Genomic DNA, 27,689 nt, shown 5'->3' on the forward strand with positions numbered 1-27,689 from the left:
GCACTGAGGTGTCGCTTACCTATTCCCTGTAGGGCTTGCAGTAGGAGTAACGGTGGTTCATGTGCTGGCTGTAGCTGCCCGAGTGGGAGAAGCGCTTCAAGCACTTGGAACATTGAAATGGCTTCTCGCCGGAATGCAGACGCTTGTGCTCCGTCAAATGATGCTTATGCTTGAAGGCCTTGGGGCAGTCCATGCACTGATAGGGACGCTGACCTACAAATGGAATACTGATTAGCTGATGCTGCTTATGCCGCACCTGTGCAAAGCTCTGACTCACCGGAATGCTCGTACTTGTGGCGCGCCAGTGAGCTCTGCTTGGCGAACGCCTTGTCGCACTGATCGCAGACGAAGGGCAAGTCCGGATCTCCCGCATGGCCATGTGTTTCGGCCTTGACTCGCTTGGGCTTGGGCGGCAGCAGACCGCCGCTGGTCAGCACGTAGTCATCATCGTGCGAGATGCGCGAATCATCGTCGCGCCACGAACGCTTCTCGGAGCCGCCGGGGCTAAGGCTGGTGCCGCGATAGTCGGGCAGCTTAATACTGTTCATGAGCGGATTGGGCGCATAGTCGCCTCCGGGGCGCATCTGGAAAAGTGCCTCCATTGGCAGGCGTGGCAGCATGTAGGGCGGCAGCCCGGCAAATGCCTGGCCACGCGGTGCTGCGCTGTGCGTCGTCGCCAAAGCGGGCGCCGACTCGTGCAAGCTGGGCGGCGAGGGGGGCGCAAAGTAAAGCGCTGCAGCGGCAGCAGCAGCTGCCGCCGATTGCTGCAGCGATGAGGCGCCCGAGCAGGGCGACAACGAAGCTGGCGACATGGACGCCGATCCGGAGAGCTTGCGGCTCAGATTAATGGCCATGGACTCCTGAAAGTCAGCGGGTGCGGGCAGCACAGCTGCCTGCTGTGATGACAAGCCGTACAACGGCGAAGGATCACGTTTGACGGACAAGTCCAGCGGCTGATCCTCGCCAGCGCGTGGCTGCGGCACTGTTGGAGCTGCAGCTGCGGACTCGCCGTTGCTCGCATAGCTCTGCATCTTGCGTTCGCGTGAACGATTGTTCTGGAACCAGACTTGGACGACGCGCGCGTCTAGCTGCAGGCGGGCGGCTATCAAGCGAAACTCGTCCCGGCTGGGACGCGCATTGTGGGCGTAGTGCTGCTTGAGTTGCTGCTGCTGCTCCTCGTTGATGGCGGTGCGCACGCGCACTTTGCGCTCGCCACTGTCGCTGCCGCCAGCATGGTAATCCTGGCGTGGCTCCTCCTCGTCCTCCTCATCCTCGTCCGCATCGCTAGCTGACGGCAGCAGAGCAAAGCTCGACTGTGGCTGTTGCTGCTGTTGTTGGTGTTGCTGCTGCTGCTGCTGCTGTTGTTGTTGCTGCTGCTGCTGCTGCTGCTGCTGGTGCTGTTGATGTTGCTGTTGGTATTGCTGCTCCAGCTCCTCTTTGATAAGGCCGCACAGCACCTTCTCATGCTGCACCAGCTCTGTGGGATGATTGAATTGCTTGGCACAGCGGCTGCAGCGCAGAGCTTGAGGTGTCTGCGCACGCGATTGTTCCACGGTCGATGCCTCCAGCTCCTCCTCGTGCTCCACTTTGATGGACTTGGGCGTGTCCGGGGGCGTCGGCTCGCGACTGGGCTCCTGCTTGACAACGCCTACATCGATAGCAACTGGCTCAGCGACAGGCAATTCAGGGCTGGCCGTGGGCTTGGGCTCCGATTCTTCCAAATCCATAACCAATTTGGGCTCATCGGGCGTCTCATCATCATCTTTGCTGTTCTCATACAGTTTCTGCTCCTCTCTGTGATCCTGCTCCAGCTGCTCCTCCCGCTGCTGGTGTTGCTGCTGCTGCTGCCCGGCAGCAGTCAGCTCCAAGAGTCGCTGTATGCTGTAGGGATGCATGCGCGGATCCAGCGCGGCCGCCATAAAAGCATTCGGGAATGCCAACAAAGCCGCATTCATGGCATTGTAGTTGGAATAAAAGGGCGCGGGAGCGTTGACAGCAGTGGGTGGGCTTTGCACTTCGCCGGCAAAGTAGTTCATGGGATTGGGCAGCACCTGTTCGGGCAGCTTTCGCTTGCCCGCCATCTGCTGCTGCTGCTGATCTGAGGGCGAACGTCTAGCGTTCGAATTCTTGTCGAGAGTTTTGAGCATTTGGCGATTGTTGCTGAGCTTGAGGCCCATGCTAATGCACTTCTTGGAGGTCATGTGGGAGGAGAAGCTGCCCGAGTGTGAGAAACGCTTGCCGCAGTTGTCGCAGCCAAAAGGCTTCTCGCCGGAATGGATCCGCACATGCTCCTTCAGATGATGCTTGAATTTGAAGGCTTTGTCGCACTGGTTGCATTTGAATTTGCGCAGCAGCGCCGACTCGTCGTGACTGATCATGTGCCGCTGGAGGCGATACACGTTCGCGAAGGCCTTGTGGCATATTTTGCAGGTCTGCAATGAGTAGAGGGAATAAAATAAATTAAATATACATTCAAATTTAAAATCAAACAAAATTGTAATTCAATTTCAAATGAGACGCAAGTGCAATTATATACAGGGCAGCTTTTGTCCGTCGAGTGGCCATGCACTCTGTCGCTCTCATTCGCGCTCACTTGTTCTTGTTGGCGCTCCTTTAGCATATCATTTAGCCTGCATGTCAGTAGCTCAAGTGTTGACATTGTTGTTGTTGCCGTTGCTGTTGCTTTGGTCGTTATTGTTGTGCCTGCTTTTTATTTTGAGACTTGGTACGCACACATTTGCAGAACGAACGTACACACCGACGTACAGGTAATAAAAGTTGTTTAAAACAACAAAACGTGTGTATTTATTTGTTTTGCTGTGCTGTTTGAAATTTAACGGGATTTCGTTTGTTTCAAGGCCCGCAAAGCAAAACCAAAAACCACAACGCAAAAAAAACAACAAAAAATGTGATTTCTTGTGGCGCTGTTGCTTGGCAAGCAGATTAAAAGAGTTTAGCTGATTAAATGACCTAAACGCAAAACTGACACAAAAAAAATTGAAACTTAATTAAAAAACCAAACAATATGCGGGGTATGCAAAGCACGAAATTATAACGACAACCGACAGAAGAAGACTGAAGAAACTGGCAAAGGATTGTGGCAATCGAAGTAACCTAGCAGTCAGCTTGTAATTGTCATAGAGACGTTTACGCATGTGTGGACAGATGATGAAAGCGTAGGCAAAGCAACGAAGATAAGCAAAAAAGCAACAATTAAAAAGTAGCCGATTGTGTGCGTGTGGCGAGTGTCGAGTGCACGACACGTTTGGTATGATGAAAACTAATTGAAAAATAAAAAAAACTTCAATGGAAAATATTGCGACAAAGCGCCAATAAGAATTGGAAACATAAACATCAACAAACGCCGGCAAGTGAAGAAATAAACAAAAAGTCGATCGGAAAAATAGAATTAAAGCTCTAGACAAATCAAATCAAATCAAATCATAGCGTATCGTATCGTTTCAGCAGCTGATGCTAATCAAAAGCGAATGCGTTTGTTTGTCTTTGAATTGTTTGGCAACAAATTGAACGCATCAAATGCAACTTTGTTTCTGCTGCCGCGTTGGGAAAGGTGCACAGTAAAATGAAAGCGCAAGCCGCCTGACTGACAGGCGGCTCCACTTAGCCAGCGCGCTGAAAGATTTGCGGCACTTTCACTCGGCCAACATATGGCAACACGTGTTGCACCGTACCATCGCCCCACCTCTGTCTGTACGGCAACGCTTGTTTACACGCTGCCGTTGAACTTTCCTGCTACTGCTGCAGTGCAGCTCACCTCAGCTATTTGTTGCTCTTTATAAATAAATACATATATAAAACATGCCAGATTGTTATTGTTGTAAAGTTCATGACATTGTCGTTGGTGCCGCTGCAGCACCTTTTTATCAGCCATCAACTTTGAATGTGTCTGCTCAATACGCCATCAAATCTGTCTGTATACATATAACCGTAACGCTCTTTGTCGTTGCCCAAGCCTTGACTTGCATGACGCGCACTCTATCTTCGCAAATTAAGAGAGTGCGTTCTTACTGTGTGGCTTGGACTTTGATAGGTTACTCAGCAGCAGCTTTGCATGAATTTCAATTAACAGACAAATGTATGAGTATGTGTATGGCTTGTGTGTGTATGTGTGCTTTAGTGTGACCAGTTCTTAGTCATAATTTCAGCACAAAGCCAATTTATAAATGAGCTCTTGACATGAGATCACAATCCTATGGAGAGGGATACGGGAGCTCAGGGTCAGTAGAATAGTCCCAACTAACGGTTGCACTCCGGCCTAATTAGTTTGTACATTAACGGTGACATTGTGTTTATTTGTATAGCAAGTGGAAAAAAAACACTGAAATACGCCCAATAATTACGCGCGGCCAGTTTCAGGCCTAATTTGTTTGTTTAACAGCCGTTTGCACATTAAAAAACAACAACATCAACATCAACATTTGTTTTGTTTTTCCAAAGTGAAAAACTTTAAACTACAATTCGATTTTCGCTTTGAGTGAAATGTGAGCGCCGGCTGGCGTCGGCTGATGGAGCGGAAGAGCCGCAGAAGCAACATAAATTTCCGCTTCCGCTAGTTATGAGTGGCGTGGGGCAGGGTGCGAATGGCTAATTCATGTTGTTTTACCTGTTCTTTTAAATGCTGTTAAAAATTTTGACTTGTGCGCTGACGTCACACAACCCTGAACAGTCGCCATTTGCCAGAGCTAAAGCAAGAGCAAGAGCGAGCACACGAATGTATGCACAAAAGAAAACAAAGCAAAAGCGAACTAAGCGAACGAGTTTTAACATGCTCTTCAACATGGTGGCTACGGTTGCGGCTACGGCAACGGCAACGGCTACCTGTTGCGCTCACACACTCACAGAGCCAAACTCGTTATCGCTGTTGCCATCTCCTACTCACGGCATGAAGTTACGCTATTGCTCTCTTTGTCTCTCCACCTTTACGAGCGTGCGCGCGTGTGTATGCATGTGTGTGTGTGTGTACGTAAGCCACAGCAATGTGTGGAAAGAGCAAAGAGTAAATACGCCCACCTCTGCTTAAGTACAGTGTGGACATTATTAACACGCTTTGTTGTCGCACAAACGCTCTTGTTATTATTTCTATTGTTATCAATTAAATGTAAAATAAAATGGCAGTCGCATACCGCGGCGTACAGTTTTACAGAAGGTAAGCGACAGCTTGGCTGCATGCGTCAGCGCGACTCTTATGCATTTTTTTCTGCTGTTGTTATTATTATTATTAGTGTTCGTCATGCGCTGCGAACGGAAATACCAATTGTAGCTACCTTTCGTTAATAGTGGCCACACAAAGATGCCCTGGCACTAAGTGGAACAACAACTCATGTTCCGTTGACTCAAGTGCCAGTTGGCGGACTTAGGAAATCGATTCGTTCGAAAATAGTATAAGTTACTTATTAAGTACATTGTAACCTTTGCGCTACAAGATAAGCTACGCACACGTGCGTCTATTTATAAGTTCTCTCTTACACTCTCTCTGTCTCATTCTAACTCTGACAGAGCTCGCATAGGCGTTTAAAATTCGATTGGAAACAAAAGCTGCTTGCTACCCATTAAACTACATATGCTCATACATATGTAAGCATGTGTGTGCATGTGTGTGTTTTTTTGCTTTTGAAACTGTCTAATTAATTTCTACTGAATTCTATGCCTCATGGCACAGCCAATTAAGAGCGTGTGTACCTTAAGCCTTCTGCGTTTCTCAGCCATGATGTCATTGATACACGAGCGTTGCTCATTAAGCACCATACGCACACCCAAACATAGTATATGCATGTATTTTCAGCGCCCATTGCTTATCTCTCGTTGGCTTGTTATCAAGCCAAGAGGCATTTCTTGTAAAAGCCGAAAATACCAAAATTTTGCCGGAAATCGTATGCCATGTGCAGCAGACCCCACACAGCAGTTTCAAAGCACAAATCAAGCTAAACGAAGCTGACAGAGAGAGAGAGAGAGAAAGGGAGAGGAAGAGAAAGGCATTGCGAGAGCAAGAGAACGTCCAGCAGGTCCGGCAACGCTAATTGCAGGCGACAGTAGCCTTTTGCTATAATTATAAAGCAACGTAGGTGGGCGCCAAATTCAAAAGACAGATACGAATACAGCGACAGCGCCAAGTGCTCTAATAGAGAAATCAAGCAAAAGTAAAAATATACGTATATAAGAAGCGATGTGTGTGTGTGTGGTAGACACACCGCTAATTTGTGAGAGTATTTGATGCATTGAGTGACATGAGAATTTGGCCATAATAGCGCACATAATTGGCTCTAAAGCAAAAGGGCGACGCTGGGTGGGGCAGGCGCGCGAACAAGCTTTTAAAGTGACATCTTCAAAAGAATTGTCGGCCGCTAAAAACTTGACAAAATGCCGCCGTCAGCATGGAAATACGTCTATATATATATATCTGAATACTATATATGATAATATAGATATATATATTTATATATATATATATATAGAGAAGCGCACCTGTCGCCACTGGCAGAGCATAAACAAAATTAACAACAAGCGACATGCTCGAGTTGTCGCTTTGTTGCTGTTGTTGCCTGTTTTGAGGTCAGTCTAAACACATTTCTGCTTGCAGAGCGCGAAAGAAACAAAAACATTTATTAACGACGCCACAAAACGAAAATGTTTAAGCAAAAACATTTAATAATATATGTCTAACTGCTTTATAGCAACTGCGACCCAATTTTCTAGGCTTATCTGTGCTAACAACAACAATAAGAAAACAGAAATAAATTATATATACCTAATATATATATAAAGCTGTGTCTGATTAGAGCAATGAATGAATTTCTAGTTAGCATTGACGTACCTTCACAATACAAGAAGAAGAAGAAGAAGAGGAGGAGGAGGAGGAGAAGGCAAGGAGGAAGCGAACAGATAATGCCTAGTATAGCCTAGTAGAGTGAATCGGCACACGAGAGTTCGGTTCGATCGGGGTTATCGTTATCGAAAGTGTTTTTATTTTTGCCTAGGTAGCAGTAGATTGACATGCCATATAGGGTTTTTGAACTCGCTCGATTAGCCTGGAGAGGTGCGCCCTATATACAGGCATAGAGCGAGAGCGAGAGAGAGGGAGAGGGAGATAAGACCCGGGCAGAAATATTTCATATTTGCTTAAGTGTATTTCGTGGTAAAAGTTCATTAACATTTACTCTTTGGCCAAAACGAATCGAACAGAAATACATTTATATATTTATTTAATTTTTTCTTCTTGTTTCGCTTTTCTTCTCTTAAAATTGATTAACAGGAAAATACTTTTAAGCGTTGGCAATTTATATTTGGCCTGTCGCATTTTTCAATATTTTATGGCGCATTGCAGCTGGAGAAATAATAATAACAAAATACAAATAAAAATAAAAGAAATCTTGAGCAAACGGAAACTCAAAGAAATTTCATTTAGTTTGGCTGCCAACGCACGACAAATCAAATTTAATTGTTTATAAATAAAACGTTTTGCTCAATTTGTGCGTGGGGTTGGAAAGGCACACACACACACACACACACCCATGTGATATGTATTCTTGAAAAAATTCTACTAAGCATGCGAAATTAGTTGTGTATTAGGAAAACATAAATTTGGCGCCGCCGCCGCTGCCGCAAAATAAATAAAAACAATTTATTACTTTTGATAAAAAGCTGCAGCGAGATTTTGTATTTAAATCAAAGGAAATCTCAATATTAATAAAATAAAAGAAAACCAAAACAAAAAAGAAAAGGAAAAAGAAATTATGAAAGGCCTTCGCAAATGGCTCGTCTGGGAGCCAACAGCTGCTTCAGAGATGATTTCATATTTTTACGCTTGCACACTTATTGGGAAATGGTCAAGCCAAGGGAAATGCTCGATTCCAATAAGATCTTTTAAACGGTTAAGTAGTGTCTTATACGTTGGCGCTATCTCCTTCTTCCCCGCGAACTTCATTAAATACGTCATGCGGCTCAACCGCACAATAAACGCCTAAAGAGAGAATATACCCACGGGACTTGCTGTGCCAGTCAAGGGAAATGTCGCTGGGAAATTTCATGTGAGCAGCAGAAAGTGCACGCACACACACGCACACACACGAGGCTGTATAATTTATGATGCGCACGGTGAAAGTTGATCCAAGTCCCGTGAGCAGATGAGAATGAAAATTATTGCTAAGAGAAAGAATGGAAAATCGTATAAGATGCCTGGGGGAAAATAACGTGGCATGTGTTTTGGTAAAAAATGGGCAGGTGCTGAGAGAGAGGAAGAGCGAAGGGGGGGGGGCGTGAGGTATTTAGGCATTGTTGCGGAAGTATAAAAAGTTATTCTGGGAACGGAATTTCCAGCAATTGGCTGCTTTTAATGACATTAATGAGCTGGAGTCGGACGTTATAGAGACAACAAATCTGAGATCTGATGAAGTAAAGATTTCCAACTGAATTTGGGTTCATAATCGTGAGACCGGCAGACCGGTTAGTTCAGCTGATCTTAAGCCACGTTTACAAATCTATCAATGTCACATTATAAGATATATATATATATTATAAATTTAATTTGAATGAAATGCTGCAAAGTTTGCATTATAAATTTCAATAAATTTTCATTATTTGTAAACAAGCGCTTAAAAGTTATAAATATTTCAGGCTCTTTTTTTGTGTTTTAATTTGTTTGCTTTAATTGCAAATAATTTTTAAACTTTGCGTCGAAAAGGCGCAGCCAGAGAGAGAGAAATACAATAAAAAAGGAAAGAAACAAAAAAAAGTCCGGAAAATGACTGTGGAAATGGGCTTGGCTGCGCGGCAGCGGAGTAAATAAATTGCTATTAATTTTTCAGCGCTGTTCGTCAAGTGGCGAATGGCGCCGAGACGACGCTGTCAGTGGAGCTGGAGCGAGGGGAGGGGCTTACATAGGTCACCTAAAGTGCATATAATTTTTCAATTTGAAATGTTTCGTGTGCAGACACAGTTTGTTGTGGCCAGAAAGGTGGACGGACCCAAATGAATTGTGGCCAAAAAGTTGCGACTGCGAGTGTGTGTGAGTGTGTGAGTGTGTGTGTGTGTGTGTGTGCGTGCAGGCGCAGTTAAGCAAATATTTAATTGCTGCACTTTTTGCGGCACTCGCTGAAACTTTGCCAGTTCCGTCAGTTGGTTTTATTTATTTTGAGTTTTGACCAATAATTTATGTGCTGCCATTTGCTCCACAATTATGGCCAACTCTCGCTGGCTCTCTCTATCTGTCTGTCTCTTTTCATGTGCGTCCATCCTGCTGGCTGGCCGTTAATGATGTTGACCTTTGCTGCAAAATGTTGCACGTTGTTAACATTAAAGTCTGCGGCCAATTTAAATGGCTTTTCAATAACAATTGCTATTGGCCAGGGCGAAAGAGCTGCCATAAAAAAGTGTTGCCTACTTATGTGCGTGATTTCCATAATGAGCAATTTGTGCAGCGATTGCTGCTGCTGCCGCTGCTGCTGCTGCTGCTGGTGCTGCTGTATTGCTTTTTGCATAATTAATTGTTTTCACACATAATAATTTAATACGCTTATACACGTGTAAAGCGCAGCGCCCAGCCCCGCACCGGCCACATCAATTATAAATATGGCAATAAATGCGCATTGGCCATAGTTGCAATGTGTCAAGCCAATGTTGTGTTGGCCAATATCCTGTTGCCATTTGTGTTTCAATGTTTAAATGTCATTAACAAAGCCGTAAATTATGTGCGCGGCCCCCACAGCTGCGTGCAAACAGGTTGGCCAGCGCCAAGGCTTAATAAACTCAGCCTCCCACATCTCCGTCCAGCTCGAGCAGCTTTATTAGCTTTTTGATGCACGCAGCCGCTGCTTATGATGGGTTTTAGGTAAATATTAATAATGCCAGTGAGTTGTACAAAGAAAGGCAACGGCAAAAAAATGCAGCTGCTACAGTGAACCTGGCCTAAGCTGAACATGAGATGATGTACATAGAAATTATTTTCTATGTATTTTAGAAATTTGTATAAAAGTTAATGTCATATAATAGAACAAGTTTTCGTTTGTTTTTATCTTTTAAAAATTTGTCATAATTGAAGCATTTCCATATTCAATATTTTAACAAAAATAACATTTGTTTCAAATTTATTTAACTTCAGATATTTTGCTTGAAGACAGCAAAAAACTTATAAAAATGTTTGTTATTTTTTAAAGAATTTCGAATTTCTATATTAGCTTTCTATGTATCTTATAATTTTAGAAAATATTTGCTTAGTTAAAAATAAATGTTTATATATTATTAAATTTTGAGTATATATCTGAGAGCCCTATGATGTATATATAGTTTGCCTGCTTTGATCCAAGCTGCAGCTTTTAGCCTAACCTGCGAGCAGGTGCCTCTGTCATTCTCACTTCTCCTTTTAAAACAGATTTATTTCCAATATTTGAATTAAACCCGAATATTATTAAAAGTCTGTAATATATTGAACACAATTAGATTTCCTCTGATTCCTTTCCACTGCCTACCTCGAGCACTACTATTTTTATGAACAATCAATTTTCAATCTTCAAATTCATATAAATTTATGAAATCTGACCGAAATAACGGGACTTTTTCATAATTCTCTTTGCATTTAATTCTAAGTTAAGAGTGAGCAACTATTTATTTTTTAGTGCAGCACTACTATTTTAATGAACACCCCAGCATATGTGAGTTTTATAATATATTTAATATATCATAAAATATATATATTATATTATACATCAAATATCATATATAATATATATTATAGACTGATTCAAGTCAACCCCCTTGCTCCCTAAACTGCCTTAAGCACCTTTTAGCTTAATCTGAATTTTCGCCCAAATGATCTGTGCTCTGGCTGTCCCTTACAGGCAGTGTTTACTGTAACAACTGCCCGCTCAGCCTCATACATGTGTGTAATCAACTTTTTCATTTCAGCTCCACTTGCAGCAAGGTAAAAAAGCACCAAAAAAGTAGCAGAAAAAAAGGAAAGTTAGGCGAACTAGCCACATATGAATTTATGAGCTGTGCCTGATGGGGGCGTTGACTGCCTGTGGCTGGGCGAGCAGAAGTGGAAAAAATGCAACAAAATTATAATTTATGTGGCTTTAATAGCCGCTGGCTCTTGCCTTACGCCACAAGGTGCAAGCGTGTGTGTGCCCCACCCTGCCAGCACAACTTGCTGCTTATCGCTGGGCGTCTTAGGCAGACCAGCGACTACCTCTGCCTCTTCCACTCTCTTTCTCTGTGTTTTTTATTATTATATATATATGAGCTGGAGTGGGTTGGCCGTAAGTGTTAGTATGTCTTATCAGAGCCCGTCTGTAGCAACATTTATTTTAATACCTTATCACATGGCCAGCCCAAGACAACAAGCAACAGCAACAGCAACAGCAACAACAACTGCACAATTGGGAGTTACGAGTGTGTGACTGACACGCCAGACTCTATATACCATTATATACTATATATGTGCCTGTGTGCGTGTGTGTGTGTGTCTCAGACCTTATGATAGGCCGCCACAAAGTGTGACAGGCGCACGCACTTGCTATCTCACTCCATTGTGCTTGTATCTCACTCGGTTTCTTTTTGGCCGTAGCCAATGCTCCCCTGATAATACTTTTTGTTGTGCTCTGTGTGTGTGTGTGTGTATCTGTGTGTGTGGTTTTTTGGTAAACGCCTACGTTTTTATTTAATGCCAGTTCAGTTTGCTTGTTTTTGTGCCTATTCTGTTTTTTTATTGTGACGGTGTTGCTTATCATAGTTTATAGTGTTTGTTGTTGCTGCCGCTTGTTGTTGCCTTGCTGATAAACTTTACGTAAGCAGCAGCAGTAGAGAGAAAAAAACACAATCTTTTTAATTCCACGAAAAGAAAACCTCTTGAGTGTAGCAACCTCAACCTCAAGTCCACATATGTGTTATCTTCACAAAAACTACAAAGAAAAAATAAATGTAGGGAAAAAAAAGAAACAAAACGAAACTGGGCTGTCCCAAGTGTTTTAGACTTTATCTGGGGCTTAATTATTTTCTCATTTGCTTTCAATATATTTTATAAAATATATATATGTATAATGCATATTGTGTCAACAGGAAACGTGGGCATATTCATAAGGTTGGCGCTGTGCTTGGCACCGTTGTTATCCGTCTTACGTTATCGTTGCCCATTTTCCGCTCACATGCGATGCCAACAACAACAACAATAACAAGAAGAAGAAGAAGAAGAAGAAGAAGCAGCAGAGCCAGAAGAAGCCGAACAAAGCCTGCGCATTGTGTTCAATGTGCGCTGCTCAAAGATCAACTGAGGCGAATGCTGTGCGTGTTGCTGATCAGCTTTGAGCGGGAGTCTTAAGTTAACAGGGAGTCGCTTGCAGCGGCTGGCGGGGGTGGTTGGGTTGCATGGATCTGCCTCATGAGTAACTCGCGCTTGTTGCGCTCAATCCCTCAACATGAACTTCAACCCATTCCAAGCATAAAACACAAGCAAAGCAAAGTGACTATAAGAAATATGGTTTTATCAGTCGGGCGACTTCAGCGATTGCTGAGTCAGAATATATAAATATATATAGTAGCTATAAAAAGTGATATATGTATATATAAAAGATATATATCTTAGCTAAAGGCATCTCTGTCTGTCTAAGTTAAAGCTTAGATTGGGCAAAGTCCTTAAGGCAGCTGAAACTTTGAGTTATTCACTTATATTTCGCACGTTTTAGGTGAATTCAAATTGAGTGCAAATAAAATAAATAAAGCTCTTTTGACTGTCAATCAAATGAACTTGATTATCTGGAGGAGCTCAGAAAATTAAATATTTATGCTCAGTAAGAACTCAGAGCTAAGAGCTAAGAGCTAAGAGCTAAGAGCTAAAAGCTCAGAGCTAAGAGCTAAGAGCTAAGAGCTAAGAGCTAAGAGCAATCAGAGCAATAGGAACTACTGCAAGAAGCAATTCTGTAAATGAACTAGTTCAAAATAGCAAAAGGTAATTTGAACTAAAGTCAATTACAAGCCAAGCAAATATCGAACTGTTAATTGAGCTAAAATTTGTAGTCGAAAGGAAGAGCTTCGTTGGTTCAAATCGTGAGCTGAACTAGCCAAAAAGTTCTTTTGAACCAGTAGTTCCCCATCTCACATTGTTCTAGTTATTTAAAAGATCTTAGCTCACCTGTGTCACATTTTGTGTGGTCTGTGGACCCGTGGGCGAGTGCAGCAGCTGGTGCTGCTCGAGCTGCTCGCTGCTGGCGAAGGCGGCGGTGCACTGCATGCAGGCAAAGGCGGCGCCGAGGTCGCCCGTTGTGGAGCCCGGGCTGGAGGTGGAGCGCGGCGCACTCAAGTCCAAGTCATAGGCGGAGTTGCTGCCGACGCTGCTGTTGCTGCCGGGCTGTGGCGGCGGCAGCAGCAAGGCCTGCTGCAGCTGCGGCGACTGTTGCAGCTGCTGTTGCTGCTGCTGCTGCTGTTGCTGCTGCTGCTGTTGGCTGGGTGAACTGGCGGATCGGGCGGATTGCATGGCCAAGGCGGCGGCGGCCATGAATTGGGCGTGCAGATGGGCGGGCAGCTGCGGCGGTGGATGCGGCAGGTGGGCAAACAGATCGTTGGGCGTGGCTGCAACTGGTGAGCAGAGAGGTGAGTGCTGGCTTCTATGGCTGCCGCTGTTGCTGTTGCTGTTGTTGTTGTTATTTTGATTCTTTGCTGTTTCGCTGTTGTTGTTGTTGTTGTTGGTAGCTGGAGATTTGGCATAGCGACGACTGCTGCTGCTCAAATTGCTCTGCTCATCCTCCTCCGCCTCGCTCTCCGGCTGCGCAGCCTCAGCGGCCGCACGATGCGCCTCATAGTTGAGCTTGTCATGCGGATGCTCGTTGGCAATGTGCTCGCTGAAGGACTAGAGGCGAAAGAGTGTCGTGTTTAGTAACAGTCTTAAGGATAAAGTTGCTTTTTTATTCAGTTTCAACTCACCTGGAACTCAGTGAAGCGCTTGTGGCACTGCGTGCACTTGACCAAACAGTCCTCAGCTGCATTGGCTGTGGCGCTGCTGGCCAGCTCTGGGTTGGCAGCCGCATTGCTGGGCTTGTTGTGGGCTTGGTGGTGGTGCAAACTGGAGGCCAAAGAGGAAACTGCAAGGAGTGGAGCAGAGAAGAGCGAAAGTGAGCTAAGACTGACACTGATACACTGAGAGAATTACAGTGCCTATAATTAATAGCGACTATACAAATATATATATATATATATATATATATATATATACACACATACATATGTATGTAAAATACAATTCACAATAGACACATTAAAATCTGAAAAATAATTGCAACAAAAATACTATTTTTATTTTAAATTAAAAAAAAAAATTAAAGATATTTATATAAAAATAAACAATTTTTAAATAAAAAACTGCTAAAAAATATTTAAAAAAAAATATTTAAAATAAAAAAATATTAACATTAATATTATTAAAATTAATAGAAATATTAATGTAGTTAATAAATTAAAAAAAATTAAGAACAAATTAATTACTTATAAGATTAAATAATTATTATTATAAGAATTAACATAAAATGTGTTTTATCAATTTAAAAATAAATTAAAATTTTCTTTTATTATATTTTAATAAGTATGTATGTTTTATAATTTTATAAATTTATTGATTTTTTTATTTAAATTAATCCCACTATATTTTGTGTTTAATTTAACAAGCCAATATTTTTTTTAAATATTAACTGCTTATATTAGCTTATAAAAAGATATTGAAAATCTTTTTAGCTTTAAGCTTTAAGCCCTTTTTAATTACAAAACTGTTAATAATAAATATAAATATATAGAAATACTAAAGTGAATACAAACACAAATATTTCTATTTATTTACGAGTTCTTATTCTTAATAATATTCTTAATAATTCTTAAAAACGTATTTAACAATATATAATTTATAAATTCGTTAGGCTCCCAAAAGAAATGAAAATATATTGGAAACTATTTTTATAAATTTGATGTACGCCATGCGAAACAAATAACTGAAAAAAGTTAAAGTCAACAAATTAAGCTTTTGTTTATCAGCTTTGATTATTGTTCATTGCAAAACATTAACGTAAATGTTGCTCAAATAACTTAAGATGGATATTTTGCAATTAAGCTGCTCTTCGCTTTTCGTTCTTCGCTTTTGTTTTTAATGAAAACAAATTAACTGTGAGATGTGTATGGGCGATAAGCACAAAGACCTGAATGCCATGCCACACATAAGTGAGGCAAGTGGAGCAGGGCTTGGGGCGAGGGGCAAGCGAGTCTCGAAGGCGCAGGCCCTCAGCCGCCGAGCGATCTGCACATGCCGTGTGGTTGCAGGCAACAGCAGCTCGAGATCAACTTTAATTTCGTGGCAAATCAACTTTACCGCTGCTAAAAACCCAAATGCTCAGCCCCAGAGCCCCGCCGCTGCCGCCGCCACCAGCGCCTGCACCACCGAGCTGTGGTTTATTGCCATTGCGGTTGCCTTCACGCAACGTTTCCACGTAAAAGGCGATGATTTCATACGCCAATCAAAAGCAGAAAAAGAAAAGACTGGAACCGGTCTTCACACACACACACACGCACACACACTGTGGCACTGGCTGAAGAGTCGACTTAATCAGTTTAAAAAAGCGTTCAAGCATGCGAAAAAGGAGATCATAAAGTAAAGAAAAGAGAAGAAAAAACAGAAAAAGCAAAAAGTATCTCGAAGATTGCTTTGTTCAATGACGACGTCGCTGGCTATGCCGATGCCGATGCCGATGCCGATGCCGAGGGTCAGCCAATTGCCACACACACACACACACACATGGTAAATGTCTCTGTGTCTGTGTGTGTGTGAGATACTTATGGCCGTCGAGCCGCTTGGTAAATAAGCAACTTTGTTGTATCTGCGACTGGGCCCAGGCACGTTGCAAGGTACAAAATGGAGTTTCGCTGTGTGTATCTCACAATGGGAGTCTTTGTTGTTGCTGCTGCCGCCGCTGCTGCTGCTGCCGCTGCTGCTGCTGCTGCCATTTGATCGCTACCTTAATTTAAGCCAATTAACCGCCTGCAGACAGACGCCGCTCATAGGGGCACTCACATGTGCAGCTAAATTAATGGGTCTGTGCGCTCGCATACCTTGTTTCTGTGCCTCCAGCAGTAGCCGCAGCTGTATCTATATCTATATATCTATGCTTGTATCTGTATCTTGTGCCAGGCAATCAAGCGCAGAGTTCGTTGCACGTTCCGTTGGCATTTTCACTTTCACAATAGTTGTTTCCCTATACATTCCTGTCTTTTTATTGATATTACGCAGTTAATTGATTCAGATACAATTTGATTACACTCTCTCGCCCTGTCTCTCTCTCTCTCTCTCTCTCTCTCTCTCTCTCTCTCTCTCTCTGTCTCACTCAGATGCGGGCGACGCAGCTTTAGTGCCTCAAGTAATTGGGAATTATAGCATTTGTGTTTCAGTCTTCCAGCCAGCGCCCCAGCACCTAGGCTAATCATTCTAATGAGGGCTCACGACTTTGCTCCCATTTTAAATGCCATTAAAAAGCATAAATAAATATGGCAGAAAAACCACAAAAAAAGTCAAGAACTGGCAACAGCTGCTTGTATTACAGCACTTTCTGGTCGCGTTCACATTTCAGTTAATAATTTTGTGAAAATTTATTTCTTGCTGCTCGTTTAATGACGCTTTTATTAAATGAATCTGTCGGCCATTCGCTCATCTTAATAAAATATGCAAGTTGTTAAAAATGTGAGCCACAAAGAGAAACAACAACAACAGAAAGCAGAATATTAAAACACCAAACAAATTTTATGGGTTTTTTCATCAACATAATGGCGGGGTTTCTGTGTGTGTGTGTGTGTGAGTGTGTGTCTGCGTCTGTGTGTGTGTCTGCGTCTGTGTGTGTGTGCGACACTCAACACTCAACAAGTGTGTCACCAGCTCATTTAGTTCAATCAATTTTTCATAACAGAAATTATTAACACAACGTGGAAAAAGCCGTTTCGCATTTTACACTTATATTTTGTATACCCTGTAATGATTAAAAGTGCGTAACACGGGTATGCGCAGCAGCTGTAGCAGACTCCAGAGACTAAGGAGTCTTAAGCTCATTTGAACTCGACTTCCTAAGCTTAGACAGTGCAGTTCTAGTTTATAGGGTATCTGCGCGTTCAGCATGCATATTTGCCTTCTGATTCAGCGGTATTGAAAGTGTCTGCAAATTAATTTCAATTTGTGAAATGTGAAAAAAAAAACAAACGAAACCAAATAGATCTCAAATGAATTTTGATAGTCGCATCAAATATTTTTTTTGTTTGTTTTGCCCTGCAATTGTTGCTTTAGTGTTTGTTGTTGTTGCTAGCCAACTATTTGGCGCTTACGCAGGCCAATTGAAGTTGATTGATAGTACTTTATATGTATATAGTCTAGAGAGAGAGAGAGAGAGAAACGGTGAACTAGAGAGCCCATCAAAGAAGATTTTGATGTATCTTAATCTATTTTCTAGTTGATGGAATGTCTTTTATGAACACAATTTCATGGCTAGACCACTTCTAAAGCGCAAAACGTTTATATTTAGCGGCATAATAGCCAAAAATCTTAGAAAACAGCCTTTTCTTATGCTAGCTGTTAACAGCTAGTAGAGCCAAGTCCAGCTAGAGTACAGCTTTTTTAGTTAGCTTTTATTTATCTATAAGCCTTAGTGCTGGTAATTTATAGCTAACTATCTTAGAGAACAGCTCTTTTTCAGCTAGTTACCTAAACATGCCGCTGTTAATTAACAGAGTGAACTTAAGCTTTAATATACAGTCATATTTAGCGGCATGGAGAGCTACTGAGCTTAACAGTTCGCTGTTACTTAACATCGCATGCATTTTTCGTCTTTTGGCTTTAGATAAACATAAACAAATGTTGATTTGCAATGAATGGTGAACGTTAAATATATTGCCATCAAAAGTGCCAAGTTTTATGAACTTTTAAACAGAATAGAAAGAAATCAGTGGAAGAATTGGTCGGAAATGCTGTGACAGTGCGCGAGGCGCAAAATATTTTGACAGCATGTGAAACTAAACCAACAACAACAGCAGCATTTAACTCAATAAAATAAATATAATATTAGACTTGTCATGCGAGAGGTGCACATGAAATGTCGTGCGGTTCTTTGTTGTGGTTCCGATTGCCCAACTCAAAAAGAAAATGGAATGGAATCGGAATTAAGGAATTGGTGTCAATGCTGCTTCACCTGTGCGCTACACGCGCAGCCCAAAATAGTACCGAAACGAAAGGGGGCAGCTATTATAAATAATATATATAATTTGTATACGTGGTTGGGGGAAAACAGCGTAAATCAATAGTAAAAAAGTTTCATATGTGCGCGCTCTGAGGCGACAGATTCCTTTGTGGCTGTGGCTGGGAGTGGGGCTGGGGCTGGGGCTTTCTTTGGCTCTTGTTGTGCGTTCCACTAATTTTATGTGCTTTTTATTGCCAGCTTTTATTGGCCCAGACATTTTTCAGCTAAGCTCGGCTAATGCAAATTTATTTATTTCGTTTCATTTGATTTGGCCAACTTTGCTGCCACTGCTGCTGCTGCTCACGTTTAATTTATTGTCGGCGGTTGCTGGCGGACAGCTTTTACCTGCGCCGCAGCGCTCGCCTCCGATGGAACATTTCTCATGCTCATTTGGCTGTCAGTTTTTAAAGTGTTTTTAATATTTCAATGACAGGCGCTTGTCAAACACGCCCGGACGAAATGTAAACCGATGACATTTTCTACACATTTTTTGTATATTTCTCGGTCCAAGTTTCTTTTTTGTTGCGACTCAGGTAAGCGAATTTGTTGCTACTTTAGACATTTCTAATTGTTTAATTGTTGTTGCTAAAGCGCTGACGCAGTTGCAGACAAATGGCCGACAGGTGGCGCCGCTTTCAATGACAATCGCTTGGCTGGGTTGGTTTTTTTTACTTTCGCTCCGCCCGTAAATAATAAACATAAAATTTTTAGCACTTAATTATAAACAGAGACAACTCGTTGCAACAGCAGCAGCAGCTCATTTGCAGCTCGGCTACGTTTTTAGCATATTTATTAAATAAATTTTGCATAAAATTAGCTGCAAATGGCAGATGGCAATAAGCCCAGGGAGCGGGAGTGGGTGGGGGAGTGGGAGTTAGGCTAATGTAAGCGACACCTCACTTAATTTATTTATTTGCCAATTAATTGGCATGTAAATGTAAACCGCTGGGAACTGGCCGACCATTGTTTAGGTGTGAATGCTCCAATAACGGAATGTGAACAGAATATTAGAAACAGAAGAACAAAAAAAATCGAACGCCGTGCGAAAGTTTACAATGCCGAACGATCTGGCAACGCCGTGCAGCGTGGCCGTGAGCGTGGGCGTGCTGCTGATCGTCTCACGGCCTGCCTGGCCTGACTGTCCGTTCGTTCTCAAGTGGCACTTGAGCCGCATATGAGAAACATATGCCCAAAAGCAAGAGACCCCGACTCAAATGCCAAGTAATAATCGCCGAGGCGTGCTAAATTTGGAACTCACATAGGGCACTTAAAGGTGCATCCAGAGGTATATACACAGAGGCATCTGTGTGCGTATGCGTGCCTGCGAGCACAAAGGTGGCTTAGGTAAGCGAACTGCCAAAGGTGCTGCATGGAGTCGCTGCAGTCAGTCGTCGCTATGTTCGCAGCTATAAATAGTCTTTCGAGCGATGCAAAGGGAGTAGATGCCAAAACGAAGCCAACGTAGCCAACGTAGCATTTTGCCCTTTACTTGGTTTTTATTTATTTGTGCAGCGCGCTGCGAGTAGCTGCCGCTACTGCTGCTGCTGCTGCTGCTGCTTCAGCTGACTGCCAGGTTTATTTTATTTGTAGCATTTGCTTTGCTGAGTGTGAAATTTTAATAGCCAACCGAGCCGTGTCCGTCACTGACTCCTGCTGCTGCTGCTGCTGCTGCTGCTTGGGCATGTGTGTGTCCTCAGTCAGGCAGCCGCAGTTCGTGCAGCACATGTGTATGTGCTCTGCCGCTGCGCTCTATTTTTGTGATTTACCTTGAAAAAGTCTGCTCGCTGCGTAGGCGTTCGCTTGCAATTACACCAACTAAATGTGCCCATGTAAAGCAGCAGCAATATATGTAAATACATTCACATATGCCAACTTCAAGGGGAAGCGCGTTGCAGCAACAGCTGCGCCTAGTTGGCGGGGATTGACTGACAACTCAGATTAGCAATTGGCTCAGAGTTCGCCTTTTGTTATTGAATAAATATTTTATATGTTTCCTTTAGCAATATACCATAAAATGGATATTTAGATACCTCAAAGATTCTTCAAGCATGCTTTGTACTTTATTTAATTTAAGTAAATTTTAGTTTTAAATGTTTAAAAAAATTGAAAAAAAAAAAATTAATAATAAAAAAAAATTAATATAATATAATAATAATGAATAATATTAATATAAATAATATTAAAGAAAAATATTATTAGTTTCTGAAATATAACAAAATTGCCTAATTAATTCTTTTCTAATTAAATAATAATAAATAAATGTAATAAATTGATGAATGAAATTATTTTCTAACATTTTCAGCTAATATATGAGTTTATTAATAATTTCATTTACTTTGAACAAATTAATTGTTATTCAATTTGTCAGCTAATTGAAATATTTGAACATAATAAATTCTGTGCGCCGTGCAATGCATAAAACTCAAATGAAATGCATCGAAGCATTTCATGTTTTTTTTTCCCTTTTGCTTTTGTTTATTTTCCTTGCACTATTTTTTTGTTTGTTTTCAACTTTTAACAATTATTGTGCAATTGTGCGAAATTTATTGCAATTGAACGGCAATCAGAGTGTAGCCCATGCAGCTACTGCCCCGGCCCTACGCCCCACTCCGCCCACTGCCGCCTCTTGGCCTCTCTGGCAACTGGGAGCAGTTAACAAAAATCGTTTACATGTTAAATTGTGCCTGGCAACCGTTAAGCGCTGTTTGAATATCGACTCCAACCAGCCGTAACACTCTGTGCTGCTGTGCAGCACAGTGCCACGCCCCCACCTGCCACAGTTGCTGTTGCAATTTCGCAAGCCCTTTGGCTACACCTTTTGGGTTGGTCGCATTCGCTTTGTTTGCGCCAGGATTTTTGTTTTTTTGCTTTTTTTTCTTCATATATTTTTTTGCCAAATTTGTTTTTTATTTTTATTTTTATCTATTTTTTTTTTTATATTTTTTTGGGCGTTGTTGTCTCGTCGTGTGGCTGGCATTAAATAAATAAGCAAGTAAAACCAAAAAAAAAGAAAGCATTTTTTTCGGCAGCTTTTTTTCATTTTGGAGGCGCTGGGCATGAGCGCTGGCTGGGTGCGGGGGCTTGTGGCAGGGACTGGGGTTGGGGCTGTGCAACATTCCGTGCAATTTTCACTTTACAACTGTTTCAAAGTTATCTTTGTTTCAATTGTGTGCACAAAGGCAACAGCAATGGGCCCAAAAAAAATATTGGCAAACAATTTTTGCCTGGCAAAAGATACAAAATAAAATGCGGCAAATAATTTGCACAAAGCTGCGGCAGGTTGCAGCAGCAGCAGCAGCAGCGGCAGCAACAGCAGTTGCAGAATATCAAAGTAAATATTCAGTACCTTTTGGCCATTGATTTATGGTGCTTGAAGTCCTTCAATTGAGCTTTTTAAAGGCGCTCAGCATAAACATTGTATAGCAAACGTATTTTCGAGAGCAACAGCACTTGGCAGCTGCTCAAAAATGTTATAAGACTATCACATACACAGGCACACACACAGCCATGCACGTCTATTTAGATACGATCAGTCTAGTGTCTGTGCTTAAGCAAACAAGTTGTCTTGAGGCATTAACTGCGCCTGTTCGAATTAATCATTTTGCAGCCAAGCAGGCAGGCAGCAGGCACTCGCAAATAGTTGGGCGAAAGTTTGTTTAATTTCGATTACCAGACGCAGCTTCAGGTCTATACAGGAGCCAGGAGCCAGGAGCTGGCGTATGTCAACGTGAGACTCTAGCCTGGAACGAGGCTGGTAACAATATAAATGGCAGCACCGACAGCACCAGCATATAAAACTGACATTCACTGACATCCCAACATGATTAATTAACAGCGTAGCAAGCCCAGTCGAGTCGAGCGTCTGCCTAGATAAATGATACGAGCCAGCATTGTCCAGAGTATGTGTTGAAAATATGCCCCAAGGATTTGCTTAATGAAAAAACGAGCAATAGCAAAAAGTAAATGAAGAAGCACAAAATGTGAAGTGGCTATAGGAATGGCAATCGATAATAAGAAAATTAGGTAGGTAATCGATAAGTCGATAAATCGATAGACATGAGCTTGTAGCAAAAATGTGCTCAGCGAGCGACTTAAAAAAATACAGAAGCATAAACGTAAATAGACTATAGAAATGACAATCGATAACAAGGAAATTAAATGTGTATCGATAGATGGATGGATAAATCGATAATTAGTAGTTTGCTTAAAGTAGTCGATTTGCTAAAAGTAATATATAAGCACAAATGCGAAGTAGGGCATTGAAATTGCAATCGGTAAATATGTTATTACTTAAGGCTTGGTCGATAAATCGATAAACATGATTGTTAATTGCAAACATGGCTTAAGGACTTGTTTAAGTAGTCCATTTGAAATATAGAGAAGCTTACTTAACAGCAATCGATAATAAATAAATAGATCGATAAATCGATAAATTGATAAATTGATAAATTGATAAATATGAGTGTGTTGAAAATTCGATTCAAATGAGCCCTAAAATCACAGTAGCAAAAAATAGCAATGAGAAGAAAATGTTATTATAACATTCGATAAATATGAAATGAATCTAGATTTGATCGATAATTAGATAAATAGATCAGACAATTATATCAGCTAATCAAATTAAACTTATTTTAAAAGCAGAATTTCAAACTATGTGTCAAATAAACCTGCGAATAATTATTATGAGCAACAAATATATCGATTACAAATATATCGATAGATTATATAGGTAGGTAAGCAAGGTGAATGCTTGCTTAAGCCACTAGAGAAACAACTACACGAAAATGTCAAAATATTCTGTCAAGTTAAAAGTAAATACAAATATAATCATAATATTATTAACAAGCAACAATTTCCAGAAACAACAAATATCGTGTTAATATCACATATGTGTGAATATAAAGCTGGACGTCAAGAAATTAGCAAAGCTTTCAGCAATGATTTACTGTTGCACGAGGCAGACTGAATGCCAGGTAGCGGCTGTCGGCGGTCGGCGGGGGCGGGGGCGGTGAGGCGACGGAAGGGGGCGTTACCAAATACATAATTTGTGTGTAGGTGATAACACAGAGACAGACAGGTTTTTAGCTCTGGTGTTTTGGGCTAACAAAATTTTTGATTTATGACATTTTGGAGCAATTTCGAAACGCGACAAACACACGCCCCGAAAAAACCAAAAGCAAACGAGTTTCGCATAGAGAGGAGCGGGCAGCGAGGGTAGCGAGCAGCAAGCTGCAAGCAGCTAGCGGTAGCGAGCAGCGAACAGCGTTTTCAATGTAGCAGCGATTAATACACATCGCGGCCGCAGCTGCCCAGTGACATCAAAAGGCGGCCCAGACGAACAACAAACAACCGGAAAAAAGACGCGTAGAAGATACATTTGTATCTGTATCTTTGTATGCGTATCTTCCATGTGCCTAGCTCTCTATCTATGTGGGGCAACCTGTGCCTGATCGATCGATTAGCTGCGCTCTTGTCTGTTGGCTTTTAGCCGCCTTCCACCTACAACGCTGCCCACTTTACACGGAAAGCAACGCACGGGCCGCTACTTAAATGCCCATAAATTATAATTTATTGTTTGGCCAGGCGAGAGTTGTTTCTTAGATCTTGCCACTATTATGATCCGAATTTTATTGTGCCATAAAAGTTGCTATATAAATTATTTCAGTGTAGTGACAGTATGCAAAATACATAATAAAATATGAAAAGAGTTAAGCATGATTAGTGGAAGATCAACTAGAATCCAGTTATATATCTATATAAAAGGGGAGTATAAATTTCCAGACTATAAAATTCATATCAAACATCTCAGCACTCAAGTGCTAGGTGGGTTTCTATGAATGAACTAGTCTAGAAAGTTACTTAGGTATATATGTATATCTTTAGGTATATCAATATTATTATAACATCTAATAGATTGCGATTTCCTTTGCATTCAGGAGTTTTCACATTTCCTTTAAAAATGAAAATCTCTCTAAATTCTTGAAGCACTTTCACTGAAATCAATCATAGTAAATGGAAAAGTCTTGGCATATCATATAGATAGCTAATAAATCAAAGCAATAGCTGACAAGTTAAGAAACTGCCCTCGTTCTAGCTATTCGCTATGCAGTGATTCCCTTGCCCTCTCCCTTGCCCTACACTGCGAACATGTGCAATTAATCCGTATGTTTAGCGCTGCTTATTAATTGTCACAGCTTTGAAATGTGAATGTGAATATGAGTGTGAATGTGAATATGAGTGTGAGTGTGGGTGTGAGTGTGTGTAGACGGGCACCCAGACATGGACGTGAGTCGTGAGACAGGAACGTGGGCAGTGGCTATAATGATATTGCGCCATAAATTTGTAGCTCATTTTCGTAGCGCGCTTTCCAGTTTCCATCTTCCATCTTCCATTTCCCATTTTCCGTTTTCCATTTTCAAAATAAAATCGATGCTATTTGAAATGAATTCTTCTAGCTGCGCTGCATTTGTTAACACCTTCACTTTAGTCGGGGCGTTGATGAGCTTCGCCCACTGACAGTTTTATGTTTTGTTTACACTTGGATTGGCTGTTTGGTCAATTGGTTTTGATTTTCGGGAAAGCCGAAATGGAAAACTTAAGAATGGGAAATGCCCACCACGCAACCACAATCCATCAATGGAACCAACAGCTGCCATTTGCTGCTGGCAGCAATGCGAACAGGTTTAACTGCGTTTCCAGCGAGTGGAACGGAGACGGAGACAGTTCGTAGCGTTCTACCTGTTCGCGTGCGCATGTCACACAGGTGTGTGTGGTGCGTTCGCTGTATGTGTGCTGTGAATGGTGGTGACGTTGACGTTGCCATTGTAGGAGGCGCCAGCACTTGACGCTCAGCCATTGCGCTGTTAGCTGCCTACCTGCCACACCTCACCTGCCTCTGCCGCTGCCGCTGCCAACCTACATCAGCTAATCGCATCTTACGCTCGGCCAAGGCAATGCGCAGCCAACGCCTGCCAACAAATCAAATTCGAATGCGTTTGCAATTGGTCGCAGCAAAAATCATACGATAAATAAAAATATTTTACGACTTTTCTTCAGCTAAAAGCGAGAAATAGTTTAAATAGCAAAGGTAAATGCAACCTGAGCTGCGGCACTTGAAAAGCATTCGAGATATTCCTTGCAAAGAAAACATAATTAATAATAACTGTATCTATTTCTGCTCAGCATATCCCTCGCCTCACTTAGTCTAATAAATAATCAGAAAAAATTAATTATTAAATAATTCTTAAATATATTTATTATTAAATATTTCTTTAATATATTTAATAAAAATATAAAATAAGTAAATTTGTAATATTTTACATAAACAATTGTTTATAAAGAGTTTCATAACTATGAGATAAATTTATATAATTCAAAAAGTTTGATTAAAAAATCTCAAATAATCAGATTTTTGAACTGATTTACGAAAGTTTTTTGTTTTAAATAAACATTTTTGAATTCCTGTTTTTCAAACTTATTATTTATGGATTAAATGTCAAAGTTATTTAGTTTTTATTAATTATTTTAACAAATTATTAAACTACATCATAAACTCATATAGGTCATAATAAGTAAGGCAGCTGAAAAGCTTAACGCATATATAATAAATTTAACCCCCTAGCTATAGAAGACTGTATAATGCAATTAACTACAAGATAAATTTACATTAAGTTCTTAAAACTTAAAACGTACAGAAAAGCCATTTCTGATCTTATAAAAATCTTTTGGGCCAAGACTTGGTTTTTATTATTAACTATGGGCATTTAAACACAATTACTAAGAATTATATAAAAGTTTTCTTCAATTCGATTAAAAATGGTTGAACAGGCAATTTCTTGATTCAAATTGATGCAGAAACATTTTTAGGTATTTTGAATAATAATTATACTAATACTGAGATGAATAATAATAAGTGTTTTACTCGCTCTCAACTAGCTTTTCTGCAAGAGTTTTTAGACTCCTTTACTAATAATATAACTATTTATAATAGTGTTAATAATAATATTGCTAATGCTATCAAGGCAAACAATGCAAATTGTTCTCTGTCGACATTTTCAATATTTATTTCTAAACTCATTTAGCCAAAAAATATTGAGAATCTTTAAGTATTTATAATAATAATCATAATAATAATAATAATAATAATAATAATAATAATAATAAAAATAATAATAATAATAATAATAATAATAATAATAATTAAATAAATTCAATTAATTCATATTCAATTAGTTTTCATTCAATATCTTTTCAATATTCAAATGCTAAGAGCATTGATAAGAGCATTTCGAATTCTGCCTAACAATTCAATGATTTTTTAGCTGAAGCCCTTTTTTCTGGCCTCGTGTGAGTGTGTGTGTGTGTGTCGCTCATAGGTGTTTACTTTCAAGACTGTAGCTGGGAGGTGATTAAGCAGCGCCTGCATAGCCAGCGCTTCGCTTGTGGTCGACTGTGCTAAAGGAGCGATCGAGCGACGATCGAGTCGAAGAGCTGAGCCAAGCGCTTGAGCGTAGGAGGCAAAGCGAAAGGAAATTCGATGCCACGACTCTCGCTCTCGCTCTCGCTCTCTCTCGCTCTCACACTAACTCTTTATTGTTATTTACTCATATTTGTTTTCGTCATTTTTTGCTGTGTCGCTTACTCGTTTAAGGTGAATTTCAGTTTGGGGGACCACACAGTTGCTGAAAAATGGCGGCGTTTCCCTGGAAATGTTTTGACATTGACACTGAGCAGCGCTTGGCATAGATTTGATTGGCTTTTGGCGCGTTTTGCAAAAGTTGAATGAATTCGATGACACACACACACACACACACACACACTGAGACAAAGTTCAATTGCATTGCGCTGATAATGCAAAATAAATTTCTAGACAATTGATGACTCATCGCAAGATGCTGAAATGTTTTTTGATCTCTGCTTGGCTCTGACTTACACTGCATGGAGAAGGCTGACGATGGCATGCTCTGCTGTATAATGTTATCCTCTTGGCCAAAACGTGTAGACGATGGCGCCAAACAGGACAACATTGGAATGCTTTTTTATTGTTGTTGTTGTTGTTGTTTTTCACTTTCTGTGTTCCACAAGTTTTGTGTGTGTTTTGTTCAATTGGAGGCTTTTGTTGTCAAGTGTTTTGGATCTGGGTTCGATTAGAGACGTTTGCTAAAGCACACACGTGTAGCGGCCATTGGGGCTGGCTGGCTTTTCATGATTTGTTAGATATTCCGATTGAAAACATATTTTTGTTTTTGTTGGCTTTTTATTTTTGGCACTAATTTTTGTGTTTGAATTTCGAATGTTGGTTGTTGCACACTGCGTTGCGCGTTCAGATTGAGATACTTTTGACTTTTTCGACTCGGCGATTTCTACAATTGTTTTTCCAATGCGTTGGCTTCTGAGCGCTGTGGGGGAGCAGCGCGTGTGCGGCCGACGCGA

The 27,689-nt window shown here is 41.1% G+C and overlaps 1 protein-coding gene across 1 annotated transcript; it reads right to left on the bottom strand.

Moving 5' to 3' along the window:
- LOC111601992 (zinc finger protein 1) lies at nt 1–27,689 on the bottom strand. Its single transcript, XM_023318881.2, has 5 exons — nt 27,190–27,689; nt 13,927–14,084; nt 13,139–13,852; nt 278–2,432; nt 1–213 (listed from the first exon to the last, which is right to left on the bottom strand). The coding sequence occupies exons 1-5, from the start codon at nt 27,281–27,283 to the stop codon at nt 20–22; spliced, it is 3,315 nt and encodes a 1,104-aa protein (XP_023174649.2). The 5' UTR covers nt 27,284–27,689; the 3' UTR covers nt 1–19.

This window comes from Drosophila hydei, unplaced genomic scaffold (assembly GCF_003285905.1).
Source record: "Drosophila hydei strain 15085-1641.00,03,60 unplaced genomic scaffold, DhydRS2 tig00008119-arrow-pilon, whole genome shotgun sequence".
NCBI classification, from domain to species: Eukaryota; Metazoa; Arthropoda; class Insecta; order Diptera; family Drosophilidae; genus Drosophila; species Drosophila hydei.